This window comes from Lepisma saccharinum, chromosome 7 (genome assembly GCF_977018435.1).
Source record: "Lepisma saccharinum chromosome 7, izLepSacc3.1, whole genome shotgun sequence".
NCBI lineage: Eukaryota > Metazoa > Arthropoda > Insecta > Zygentoma > Lepismatidae > Lepisma > Lepisma saccharinum.
This window is the reverse complement of record NC_139235.1, coordinates 67,026,268-67,040,526: the sequence shown is the minus strand read 5'-3', so window position 1 is coordinate 67,040,526 and position 14,259 is coordinate 67,026,268. Positions and strand designations below refer to the sequence as shown.

Genomic DNA, 14,259 nt, shown 5'->3' with positions numbered 1-14,259 from the left:
TTTCTTAGAGCCAAATAAACACCATTAAATTATTACAATATCAATGTGCATTCAGCAAAAGTGATTCTGATTACTACAAATCCTTATGTACATTATTCTATAAATTATGTATTTAAAGTGATTTAAATCAGCTTGCACACAACACATTAAAAAGGTGAAGAAACACTAAATAAGTTCCTCATAGAGAGTGGAAAAGGGCAGCTCTTTTCACAAAAGTACAAACATTAGTTGAAACACCCTCATATCCTCCCAACATATGATAAACCACTGGGAAGATTAAGATTTTTTCTGAGGAAATTCAAATCAGCACATTTGAAAAGAATATCCTGAACACTTAAAGTAACATTACATACACAGCACAGCCCAGGGTCCGACCTTTGCAGCAAAGGATGAAAAATACAACTATGATTATGCCTCAACTGTTATCAACAAACTGAGGTCTTGGTACTGGTAAGAATTAGAAATTCTATTAAGATAGTGACTTTTTCTATTATGGCATCTAGTGTTTAATGCTCATGGAGTGAATAATTGTGTGGTAAAATCACACCAAGAGAGATCTATAACATTGACTGCATGTACCTTCTTAGAAGAGTATGTGTTTAACTTAAAATGCTACAAATTAAAAATCTGGAAAACAATCTAATACTGAGGAGCCCTGATTCCATGTTCCTGGATTGTACTTTTTACTACCCAATATGACAAAATGTTAGAATTTCCCCACCTAAATTTACATTTACCCATAATTGAAGATTTTATCTTCGGACCCTTGGAAAATGTATAACGTAATATCATGGTTGGAATGTATTAACAATGAATGTTCTGTTCCGACTTTTCTAAAAGTAAACAGACTACTTAACAGAGCGCAAGCCTGGTTTTACATTATGTTTACCCTCATAATTTACCTCCTTGGTTACAGTATATCGACATGTTACAAAATTTTCCTGCATTTTATATTTCCTCCAGTCTCAAGCATGGGAAAAATATAATCAAAGTTACAATGTATAGTGATTATTGTCATAATGAACATAAGGATATTTTAGTGTAAATATGCTTATAACTTCAGAAATAAATCACATACATTCAGCAAGAGATTACTTTTGAAACTTTCCCCATAAACTAGGAAGCTCCCGCAATCGGAAATTTTCAGATCTGGGTTACCCAGTTAAAAAAATATCTGGATCCAGTGAGAACTGGGTATCAGATCTGGAACTGAGAATCAGGTATTTTGTTCATGAGCAGAAGCCAGGTAACCAGTTCCTGAACTGAAAATCAGGTGCTGTGTTCCTGACCTGAAAACCAGGTACCATGTACCTGAACCAAAAATCAAGTACCCAGTTTCAAAACAAAAAATCAGGTGTCCTGTTCCTGAAGCAAACTCTGGTATCCAGGTGCAGAAGCAAAAATTGGGTACCTGGATATTTCAGGAAATGGATGTGGCCGTCATTATTAGGAAGGGGTTTCAGCGTTCTGGTGACAGACACTGCTGACTGCTAAATTCTACTTACACACTTTGCTTTGGGTACAAACTTCACACACACCCAAAAAATGAGGGGCAAATCACTGACAATGGTGCTTGATTGCTATTTACTTCTTTTATGTGCTCTCACAAGAAACTTTCTGCTAATTTTCTACCTAGTTGTTGGGTACCACAGAATTCGATAAAGCAAAAACAGAAATTCCCTACCTTTAAAAAGTGATATGATATAACTTCATTCTTTGTTCCATTGTTCAAAGTTATCTGTCTCGTAGTAAGGTTCACCATATCAAACAGTGCTCTAACAACAACCAGCACAAGCTCCTTACACCACAAGATACACAAATGATCTGTCGACATCCAAACAGCTGGCACCGCAGTCGTCTATGCAAGAGAAATAAACAATTAAGCACAAATTTTAATGAGAACATACCTTGATACTTTGGAAATTAGAAGACAGATTAGCAGATATGAACAGGATTGGTTGGTTTAAACCATGGTTAAAGAAAATTCTATATTTTTCATTTTCTCATTTCAATCAACAGTGAAAAGGATAAAAACAAATTATTATTATTGTTACAAATTATTACAAGGGTAAATCAGAAACTAAAGGCAATTTTGGGTTTTCGCAGGAATAAATGAAGACTGGGTGTGTTGATGTCACAATGTGTATACTTGGAGTGATGTGGAAGTAGGAGTATCCATCACTGCCCAATTCAGTCGAGTGTCACGAAGCAAAACGGTCACACGTATGGACGCACCACTCCACGAATGCACCATCGAGGAACAGCGTGCTGTAGTGTGCTTTCTGTGGTCGGAGGGAGTCAAATCGGCAGACATCCACAGTCGGCTGTTACTGCAGTATGAAGCACCATGACTCAACGAAAGGTGTATGAGTGGGTGGACCGCTTTAAAGCTGCGTGGTCGTCTGGTCAGGTCAGAAGACGAGGTCCAGCAGGCGGTGCAGACGTCGCTTCGTGAGAAAACAAAAACCTTATTCGCAGACGGGATACAGAAGCTGATTGCACAATACCAAAATTGCATTACCGTGCAGGGGGTATATGTGGAAAAGTTATATGTGTAGTTCTCGTCTTGTGTGGAAATGAAGATGTTATGTGAAAATTGCCTTTACTTTCGGATTTACCCTCATATTATTATGAATTATTATTTGAAGCAGATTAGCTTTCTTAAGCTTATTATAGTTTACACTCATTATGTAGCTATCTATAAAGAAAAGCTTTTTGCTTTACATGAATTAATGTGTTAAGCTACACAGTTATGCTACTTGTTTGTGGATATACAGAATATGAAAGTTACAACAAATGTATATAATTTTAAAAACATAAGAAAGGAAAGTGAGTAGGTAAAGTATAAATAAGTAAGTAAAGTAGGAACTAGGGATGGGACAGATTAGTAGGTACTCTACCTGTATCGGCCAATGTAGGCATATCGATGGAACGGTTTATTGGTGAAATTACCGATCTGATATATCTGCAAATATCTTACAATTTTGTGCAATACTGTCATTTTTTCCTATTTTTTATGGATATAAACATATAATCTCCATTATGGACTTTTCTTAAAAGTAAATGTCTTATATATGCAGCTTCTTGGGCATTGAATAAGTTTAGTTCAATTTGTAACACATTTATTAAAGAGGTCAATGAACTAACTAACTAACTTTCTAGCCTTCTTAAACCCGAAGGTTCATGGCTGCAGCAACACAGGCCTTCCATCTTTCCCTATCTTGAGCAAGATCTATATACTCTTTTCCATCCCTACCGATTTCCCTTAGGTCCATCTCAACGTTGTCCCTCCATCTTCGTCTTGGCCTTCCTACAGGTCTCTTACCATCAGGTTTCCCAACAAGAATCCTGTAAACTCCTCTTTCCTCTCCCATTCGTGCCACATGGCCTGCCCACCTAAGTCTTCTTGATTTAATTATTCTAATAATATCTGGACATGAATACATATTATGTAGTTCTAAATTATGCAACCTTCTCCACTCACCAGTCTCCTAATCCCATTTAGGTCCAAATATTTTCCTAAGGATCTTATTTTCAAATACTCTCAATTTATGTTCCTCTTTCAATGTAAGGGACCAAGTTTCACACCCATATAATACTACAGGCAAAATTACTGTTTTGTATATTTTAACTTTTAGTTTCTTAGATATTAAACGAGAAGACAAAAGTTTATGAAGAGAGAAGTAACATGCATTTCCTGAATTAAGCCTACTTTTTATTTCCTCTTTAATATAATTTTCATTTGTTAATATTACTCCTAAGTATTTGAATTTGGAAACTGGTTCAAACGAGTTGTTATCAATAATTAGATTTGGATTATTACCTAACACTTGGTTTCGGCCTGTAAGCATATATTTAGTTTTCTCTTTGTTAACTTCCAAACCTATCTCTTTAGCAGTTTTGAAAAATATTTTAGCATTATTCTTAATTGTATTCACATCATCCCCCAGTAAGTCTACATCATCTGCATATGCTAACAACTGAGTCACACCATTTAATTTTAGTCCTTCTTTAGTTTCTTTTACCTTCCTAACAGCATATTCTAAGGCAAAATTAAAGAGAAATGGAGATAATGCATCTCCTTGTTTTAACCCATCATGAATTGTAAATTTGTCAGACATGTTAATACCCACACGAATTTTACTTTCTGTTTCACTGGTGCATATTTTTATCATACTAACAAGCTTCTTAGGTATTCCAAACTCTACTAATATATTATATAGTTTATCTCTTTTGACCGAATCATATGCTTTTTTGAAATCAATGAATAACTGATGGACATCTTGATTATATTCCCACTTTTTTTCAAGTGTCTGTCTGATGTGAAATATTTGATCTGTTACGTTTAAATCCACATTGATAATCACCTATAATTTCATTAGCATATGGGGTTAGTCTTGTTAAAAGAATGTTAGATAATATTTTATATGTTGTTGAGAGTAGAGAAATTCCACGGTAATTAAAAAGAGGTCAATGAACCAATTGGAATTTTACATCGGATAGGTAGAATATTTATCAGTATTGGTGAATTATATATCAGCACTATATCAGTTGATTGATTGATTGATTTTGTGTTTTAAGTGCATTTATGCACAGTAAGGCTAATTGGGACTGGACTTACAGTTTAAAGTGAGATCCGAACCACTATGAGCCTCCACCGGATGGGGACTCCTTGATTACAAGGCAGCAATGTTACCCCTATGCCACTGGGAAGGCACAGGCACTTTACTGGTATTGGCCAAATTTTCATATTACCCCATCCCTAGTATAAATAATTTTGCAACTAACATACCTGCTTGTTTGTTTCAGCTGGTGTTTTAAGTCCACTTTATGCACAGTAAGGCTAAGGGGGACTGAACTACAGTTAAAAGTGGGATCCGAACCACTGTGCCTCCACCAGGTATCGAACCCAGCACCCCTGACTAGTATACGTGAAGGAGGCAATGAGGTAAATGAGGCATGGTGTCAGTATTCATAGATTAATGTCCTAGCTTGTCCATTACATTTAGTTAATTAGCACATTAAAAGCAACAACTGGATATAAGGTAAAGGTACTTTTTCTTTCAGAAAACTTGCAATGATCACTTACCACTATGTTAAAATCTGCATCAGGTGTAACAGTCAATTCAGATCTCACTTGGATGTCACGGTGCCCACCTGCTAATGACAATAAAGTGACGTGGCTCAAATTTGTACTCTTGTGCGTCTGCCAGTATGCATTCACCCTGTCGTAATAGTCTTGTAGGTACGTATCAAAAGCAACAACAGGCTGTCTATGTGGAGTACCTAATGTAATAATCAGGTGAACTAAGGAAGCATTAAAATCCTTATCTAAAAATAATCCTTTCGCTAGCATTCCACCCTGAAAGAAAATTACAGTTGTTATTCATGTATCTACATAAAAATATTACAATTTATTTTGTTATTATGTCTGATTTAAAGTGGTTTAAAATAAACTGATTGGTAGTAATGTGTACAATATATTCAAAATATCTAAAGAAGAGATAAATAAATCATTTGTGACTGCTTTAGAACTTGCAATGCAGTATTACAATATTATTACAGCAGGTTGGCCAGACTTGCACCTATGTGCACTTAATTGTAAAGTATGTTACAGAACAATTGATTAATTTGGTTCATTTTACTTCACTTTTCTACCACTTTTGGGTAATCATGAAGATGAGGATGAATGATATGAAGAAAGTAATGAATGGACACTCACAAAGAACACCCATGCTCAGACTGGGATTCGAACCTCGGACCTATGGCATCGTATTGATTGTGTTAATTCGAAGAGAGGAGCGACACAAGCCCCTTCAGCCATTGAGTAGGTGCTTCTGTTCCTTCATTTTCAACCCTTAACCCGAACCATCTGACAGAACCCCCTAAAAATTTCATCGGGCTCGTGTGACAACACTGTTGCCCTCTCCACCCTGAAACTCGCAGTACCTTCCCCCCACAATGTTTACCTCTGAACTAGCAAAACTGTATCAGTGGCTTGTTGAATACGGATCAGCACGGTAGCTTTTCTGTGAGGATACGCAGTCTGTGAGACCGGGTAGTTTGGTTTACGTAAGAATCACTCTGGTCCGTAATATCGCGTGGTTCGGGTTATGTACATTTGTGGAGTTTTTGTTCCGTATCGTTGTATTTTTGGGAACAGTGTTTCCATGGCTGAAGAAAGAAAACAAGCCATTTTGTGAGTCACAGACGATAAGATGAAGAGATTTAAAAACTTGTATCATCTGTCCGTGGGAAAAGAAAAGGAAGCCTGCGTACAAATGCATCAAATGCAAGACAAATTAATCTGGAATGCAGCAGAAAGGTATGTTTTGATTGTGCTACAAACCAGACAAATAAAAAAATCTACATGGACGTTTGTACTAATCCTGAATAAAACTAACGTTTACCATGTTATAAATAAGCAGTTTAGTAAAAAAAAAATGTTTTTACAATGGCTTCTGTATTCATTTTATGTACAATTATATTTTTACTGTATTCTAAATAAATAGTTTCATTCATTCAAATAGTTATATTCATTTTATATACAAATATATTTCCACTGTGTTGTAAATAAATAATAAATATTACTTGTTATTTATTGAAACTTACAGAGCTAATTGGAAGTTGATTTTTAAGGTTTTTATTGAGGGATGGTGCAAAGTAGAGGGTACCAAGGTGGAAAATTTGTGGGTGGCAGGGTGCCAAATATCCACCTCACACTGGCTAAAATCTTATCTTGAGCCACCCTTGATGGCATGGCATGCAAGAGACACAAATCTGAATCCTTATCAAATCTCTGGTTTTCACTCCACTCTCAATGTATGTTTACATAAATGATTAGATAAAAAGCCATAAAAAATTGTCAGCCTTGTGACAAAGTCATAGTTTAAATATTTCGTAAGACACAGGTGTATGTGCATTCCGTTCATTCATCAACGCCTGTCGCTATCAAATTAATCCAAAGGAATGGACAAGTGATAGAAAAATAACCTGAAAAGAAAGTCAAACAATGATACGTACCATAGAATGACCAATCAAAACAACCGAAGTAGGTTGCTTCTGCTCCTTCCTGTACAAATAAAGAATTCTCCTTATGCACAGATGTACAAATTCAGTCTGCTCCTTCAGGACGCTTCCAAACAATGCCGATATCTCCTCACTCAGGTTCACAGCGAAATAGTTGAACCAAAAGGGAGCATGGGAGTTTATTGCCTTTCGAAGACTCACGGAAGCAATTGACCTCACTGGAAGAATAATGTTATAATTCAATATATAAAGAACCTCATTAAATTAAAATGCCATAAATATATATTCAGACTGAGCTACTTTGAACTGACACCTGAACCAATATTCTTACTGATTCCCAATAATACTGATGCTTGAAGATTGTAACAATTAAAAGTAGTTAAAAATATTGATTAATATTAGTAGGCGAGTATTGCTCTTAACTACAAACATCAATGTACCAAACTTTGCTTTAAAATATTCAAAAATTTACATCGCAATATTAAAATACCCATGGGTAGAAAACAAACTAATTCAAGCACCAGCCGTTTTTGTCAGGAGCAAGTTCTTCTGTGGCAAATCTCTTCTCTCTATACTATATAAAAATGGATGTATGTGTGTGTGTGTGTTTGTTTAGCAATAACTCTCGAACGCCTGGAGCAATTTCAACCAAACTTGGTACACATATCACTTGCAACCTGGAAATAAATACTGTGGGGATAAGACACCCCTGGCACCCCTAGGGGTGAGGCAGTGACATGTGAAAATAATCAAGAACCACCGATATTAAATTCCGAACAAACAGACATCCGTGACTCGATGCAATCCACACAACGATAGTGTTTCTTGGGTTGTCTAACATTCAGGCTGTGTTGCGAATGGAATCCATAGTTTTCGTGACACTCCCAATGCGGTTCAACTCCAAATTCTTCACCTATCGGCATGGAGGGTGAGAGGGGGTGAAAAATAAAATGCCACAAATGACCTATATTAGCGTCGAATCCATAGTTTTCAGAGTTGCTAAACTAATTCATGACATTCATGATGAATTTAAAATTAGTTCCATTTTACAATATAGTTAGAATTCATTATTTTCCTGTCTAATACAAGATTGGGATAAATAAATACCCGGGCAACACCAGGTAATCAGATAGTATGGTCTAAGAAAGCCATGAACCCAACAAAGATAAAGCTACACATTTTGAAATATGATCTTAAAACATTCAATTTATTAAATATTAAAATTAATTCTTGTGCTGGTGTGACCTTCCCATTATATACATTCTAATATATGGCTGACACTATGACATCTCAGCAGATTTTAAAATTCAGCTAAAAAAAATATTTATTAATCTGATTTAATTATATATGTCATACAGGAAACACACAAACATTACAAAAACACATACTGTACTCATTATTTTAAAAATTGAAATTTCCATAAGAACAAAATATTAAAAAATATAGATTCTAGTGCTGAATTTGAAAATTTAGATGGTAGGTGAAAATTTTCGGCAGCATAGCAACCAGGCATCCTGTATTTTTCTACCTTTCAAAATACCTGTTATGTTATCACAAGAACAAGGGTTTATTTCACATAATATTGGTACAAAATCAATGGAAACTTAAAATTTTGTGTAACTTCCTCGATAATTAGACCCCGCAAAGGTGTTGTGTGGACTTTTCACGGACCGTCCGAATGATCAAAATGCTGGAAAAGTATCGACAGGTATCAGTAAATAACATTCAACCCACACTATCAGATAACAATACAACAGCATTGATGTTGGATCAGCCATAATAAATAGGTGTAAACACTATCTTACTGGGTGTTTTATTTGTCAGGATGGAAACTCGTTTTCCCAAGCCAAATCCATGACTTTTACAGGAATTTCAAAATAACTTTTTAGACTATTCTTAGAAATAATGGTAGAAGGCCAGTTTAGGCTTATACTTAACTTTTATTCAAACTTTTTCCATACCATGTCGCTTCCTTAGGAGTTAAAAGGTATAGTTTAAACATCTAAAATATAAGTTCGATTAAAAGAGGTTAAAAAAGCAAAAATCAATCTTGCTTCCTACTCCATCTCAGGTTGGCAACTGACGGGGCTTTCTGGATAGTCTATCACCTTCCATACTGAAACTCTTTTACCTAGGGTGACACTTTCATGTACTCCTGAATCTTCCAAATTAGAGCTAATTGTTTTTGATTCTCCAGGTTCCCATATTGACATTTATTTGACATTACAATCTACATAGATCACAAAATTTAAATTCATTCAGAGTTTGGCGAACCATTCAAAACTTCAAGTCAACTGCAAGATCTGGCAGCGTTACCGCCTTGTAATCAAGGGGTCCTTGGTTTGATACCAGGTGGAGGCACATAGTGGTTCGGATCCCACTTTACACTGTAGGTCCAGTCCCGATTAGCCTTACTGTGCATACAGTGGACTTAAAACACCAAAGCAACCAACCTACCATCAACTGCAAGATCATGCATGTGTAACCTTTGGTGGGCCGAAGTGATGTAATGTCATGCTTAGTTGATAAATCCTTAGTTCAGTAGCAACAGTGGACAAATACATATCGGTTGGGAGTAGGGAACATGCAAATTTGTAAATTTTTATTCTCTATTGTGATCTGTATACAGAAAGTCGATCCGCGTATATGTGTCCGATTTTGAACCGTCACCCCCTTGCACAGAATTCACCGATCCAAGCAGTAAAAAGCCTGGGAGGATGGTTAGAGCCTGTAGTATCGTGGCACTATCACGAATGTGTGTCATGTGCATCATGGCCCCTAAGGTGAACCGTTTTTGGGAGGGCTACGTAGTTGAACTTATCCACGCCAAATATTCGGTGTCAAAAATTCAGAAACAGTGCAAAGAACATGGATGTGCCTTGGGTTCGACGACCATCAAGAACACAATAAAGCGGCATAAAAACCACGAGGTTCCAGCTATTCAGTCGCCCACCAGGGGGATGAGGAAGTGAGCGTGCACTGAAGTGATGCCACCCGTGTCTCGAATGGCACTAAAGGAAACCCCCCTGATGCAACGTGTGATGGCCACATGACTCCACGTAGCCCAGTCAACTGTGAACCGCACCCTGTGTGAGAAATTAAACCTCCGGAAGGTTTTTAAGAGCCGTGAACATTACCTCAGTGAAGCCTCATCACATACATCTCGTTCTACCCAGAACTTTGTCACAGATGGCAACAGACACTGGCATTCGGGCTATTCCATTTCACGATATACTGGTGAAGTCACCGGATGCAAGTCCCATGGTTTTCTGTAGGTTTGGTCTACTGAAACGGGCACTTTCCTCTTATCATGTCACCATTCTCCGGAGGCTGTGGAAAACCCTGTCAGGAGGAATGGCAGAAGATTCCACTTCCTGTACTTCATTGTAGCCTCCTACAATGGAAGTTACGATGCAGGGCTATTGTCAAGACACAACGTGATCACACTGAGGCCAGCCGATGGTGGTCCCGTGGATTTTCGTAAGGTAAGTGCTAGTCCAAAATCGGACACATATACGCAGATCGACCTTCTGTATTACATAAAATGTAAATTCTTTCTTTTTAATATTATCTATTACATAAACATTTACTGGAGTGACACTGCACCGCTAAAAATATGCAAAATTTGTTGCAACTAAATCTTCCGTAATCTCCTGTAAATTCAATGTCGAAAGTTGGAAATCTCCCTTAAATTCATGGCTGAAAGTTATCACCCTACTAACCTTTCATGTGTTTTAAACTTTTACTATTCTTACCTTTGAACTTGTCAGGACTCCGCATGATGTGACGAAAGTTTGAGTAACCAAAAAAATAAGTACATGCCTAAACTGGGCTTTAGCTATTTAGTGAGGTAATGGCATGTGGTGTAAGTTATACCTTATTCATTTTATAATGCTCTAGCATATTAATTCAGAGCATTCCCTGACATTCGCTACAAGACTCGGCGGCAATCGCTGACGCCGGGCCGCTTGGCACGGAGTCTCGTATCCAATGTCAGGGAATGCTCTGAATATTAATATTCAGTCTTAAACCATATATGCTAATCAATGAATAAAGTATATTCAACACTGTTTCAAAGTTTCACACAAAATACCAACAATTATGAAGCCTGTTGGAGAAAAATGTGAAATCAGCATAGGCCAAACAAAAACAATGTATGTTAAATTATTTTGCACATATTTCCACCACATAATCATTGCACCCTGTTCCTTCAGTCCAAGGGTCTCCGAGATGCATAGTGCTAATGTCATCACATGTAATCAAGGGGTGCCTGGATGGATACATGGTGGAGACACCTTAGTATTTCAGATTCCATTTTAGTAGGTCCATTCCCAATTAGCCTATCTGTGCATAAAGTGAGCTCAAACCAGCAACTCATCAACAACATCTTTTTGTCCAAAAATGGGTTTATAACCTTTCATTGCATTGTTGTCACATCAGAAAACAAAACCAATGATAGCAGCAGAAAATCTTTGGGCATAGAAGTTCATACTTTACAAAACAACAAATTTTCAAAAGTGTAATATTTTGACCATAATGGACAAATCAATAACAACTGATTTGTTAACAGTTTTCTTCCAGACCAGAAAAATGTTCACTAAATTGTCACACAAGATTATGTGCATCAATTTGATCTACCATATTCAATTTTAATGCACATTTGCAAGTATTTTATGCATCCTCATCTTGCACCAAAGACAGTTTAGTAAAAAATTAGGAGCGAATTTACAATACCGTAAGTTTCTCCAATTTGTTTGAAATTCGGCATACTCACTACTTTTGGCCTCCTAATCGTGAATCTGCAGTTAAAATTTGGCGCTCACGTGTAGAAATTTCAAAATAAGCTAAACTGAGTGGTCCGCAATCAGTACAATTGGTACAATTGCTCATCATTTACTGGAAAATTATCGGTTTCAAATACTTACAAAACGATATATATACCCCTGATATTGCTACGACACCAACTTTTAACTATGCTTGCCTAACCTAACCTTACAGTGAATGATTCTTGGGGCTATCCGTCAATGGTGTGTGCACCCGTGCATGGTCTTACGACCTCAAATTTTAACTATGTTTGCCTAACCTAACCTTACCAGAATGGTCAGTGGTGCTATCCGTCATTGGTTTTCCGGTAATTGCGACAAGGAACCGATAACAAATCTTATTTTCATAGCACTTTCACGGCCAACGTTGCTCATTGAAGATGCCAGTTTCGTATCCTGCAATTTTACGATTCATGCACTGTTGCTAAACATACCTCTAATGAAATCAGTTCGCATTCCACATCCTCTTCTACATCGTGATTGTCACTTTCACTTCGGTCGTTTTCATCCTTGATGCATTTCTCTGTGGGATCATTTTGGGCAAAACACCAAAATCAGTTTCTTAATTAGCCCACGGCCATCCACCTCCACACTGCACCTAACGATCTGTTCAACATTCACAACTTTTTTACTGTTCCCTTCCGCCATTCTAACACGATCCGTGCTCTCCAAGTATGAAATCAACACTGCGGCAACGCTGTAGACACGGTAACTGATTGCGAACGTCAATTGTCCATATCAACAAATATGGTTTCCATACTTCTATATGGAGAATGATTGCGAGAATTGAAGCTGTTTTCTTGCAATTTCTACAAGTGAGCGCCAAATTTTAATTGCACATTCATGATTAGGAGGCCAAAATTAGTAAGTATACTGAATTTCAAACAAATCTGAGATACTTCCGGTATTGTAAATATATACCAAAAATTATTTTAAAGTAATGATAATCCAGGCACAATTTTTTTCTTATAAAAAAAGCTGAGCTTAATGGTAGAACCCTAGTTCATTTTATGTGAAAAAAGGGAGGGTTGGCAAAATATCTTTGACAATTATGCAGTGAAATATGGTATTTAGTATGCTGGATTATTTTATTCTCATACTGTGCCACAGCTTTTGATTTTTATCCACATATGGTTATTTTTACTAGTTGGTTGGTTGATCTCTTTACCTTGCTGAAATGAGCCACTATTGCCAGGAATAAAAAGAACTGGAATGCCCACAAATTTCATTTCTCTCAGCTTCTCTGTGTGCTGCCCTTCTCCATACGCATATAATGAGTACCGGGGAAAACGTTTTCTAACATCAGGGGGCATTGCTATTTTCTGAAACAGAAAATAAATAAATCTGATCAGTGGATAACATATGGCAGTACAATTTTATGTGTAAGTATGATTTGTCATTTACAAGTTTTGAGAGCAATGCATAAAACCAGTGTTTGCAAGTACATACTCTTAAAAGTTAGTTGCTGTAAATGTAACATAGTTACTTTTTGCAATAGAAGTAACACTATTAACAGTTACAGTATTCAAAATGTTAAACTGAAAATATGAAACGTGGAGAGAGAGCTAAATTTGGCAACTGTTGTTTCCAACTGTGTGTCATCTCTGGATGCTAAGGTGAACGAATTATCATAGAATCATCCAAGGCAAGGAAGCTAGGTTTTCTTGCATGCTAAATTTAGAACATCCACACACTGTTGCACATCATCATTTCTAAAATTTCAATGTTTCGTTCATCTTATTTATTTGTTGGTGAATAATAGAAATACATGAAGATTTACGTTATATACAAAACACATGTAAGTCTTCATATATACTAGGTAAATCAAAAACTAAAGGCAATTTTGGGTTTTCGCAGGAATAAATGAAGACTGTGTGTGTGTGTGTGTGTGTGACGTCACCACGAGTATATTTGGAATGATGTGGAAGTAGGAGTATCCATCACTGCCCCATTCGGTCGAGTGTCGCGGAGCAAAAAGGTCACACGTATGGATGGACAAGTCAAAAAATGCACAATCGAGCAACAGCGTGCCGTGGTGCCTCTTCTGTGGTCGGAGGGAGTCAACCAGCAGACATCCACAGTCGGCTGTTAGTGCAGTATGGAGCAAGCACCATGACTCAACGAAAGGTGTATGAGTGGGTGGACCACTTTAAAGCGGGATGCACACGTGTAACAGACGAAAGTCGAAGTGGACGCCCAAAAACATCCCTCACAGAAGAAAACATCCAACGGGTGGATACCATTATCAGGGGCGATCGAAGAATCACAATAGCACAATTGGCGGAACTCTTGGACATCAGTTTCGGATCAGTATATGCAATAGTGCATGATGAAATTGGGTACCATCAAGTTTGTGCGAGGTGGGTACCCAAGGAACTCACAGCTGTGAGCCAGCAGCAGCACGTCA

The 14,259-nt window shown here is 37.1% G+C and overlaps 1 protein-coding gene across 1 annotated transcript in view; it reads right to left on the bottom strand.

Annotated features, from left to right (window-relative positions):
• PGAP1 (GPI inositol-deacylase) overlaps positions 1-14,259 on the bottom strand; it is an 82,971-nt gene that overhangs the window by 65,931 nt on the left and 2,781 nt on the right. Inside the window, exons 2-5 of the mRNA XM_083125364.1 lie at positions 13,021-13,174; positions 7,024-7,247; positions 5,090-5,362; positions 1,685-1,858 (exon numbers count right to left, since the gene is read on the bottom strand). Of these exons, the coding sequence (XP_082981490.1) occupies positions 1,685-1,858; positions 5,090-5,362; positions 7,024-7,247; positions 13,021-13,174 (825 nt within the window). The remainder of the gene's footprint in view (positions 1-1,684; positions 1,859-5,089; positions 5,363-7,023; positions 7,248-13,020; positions 13,175-14,259) is intronic.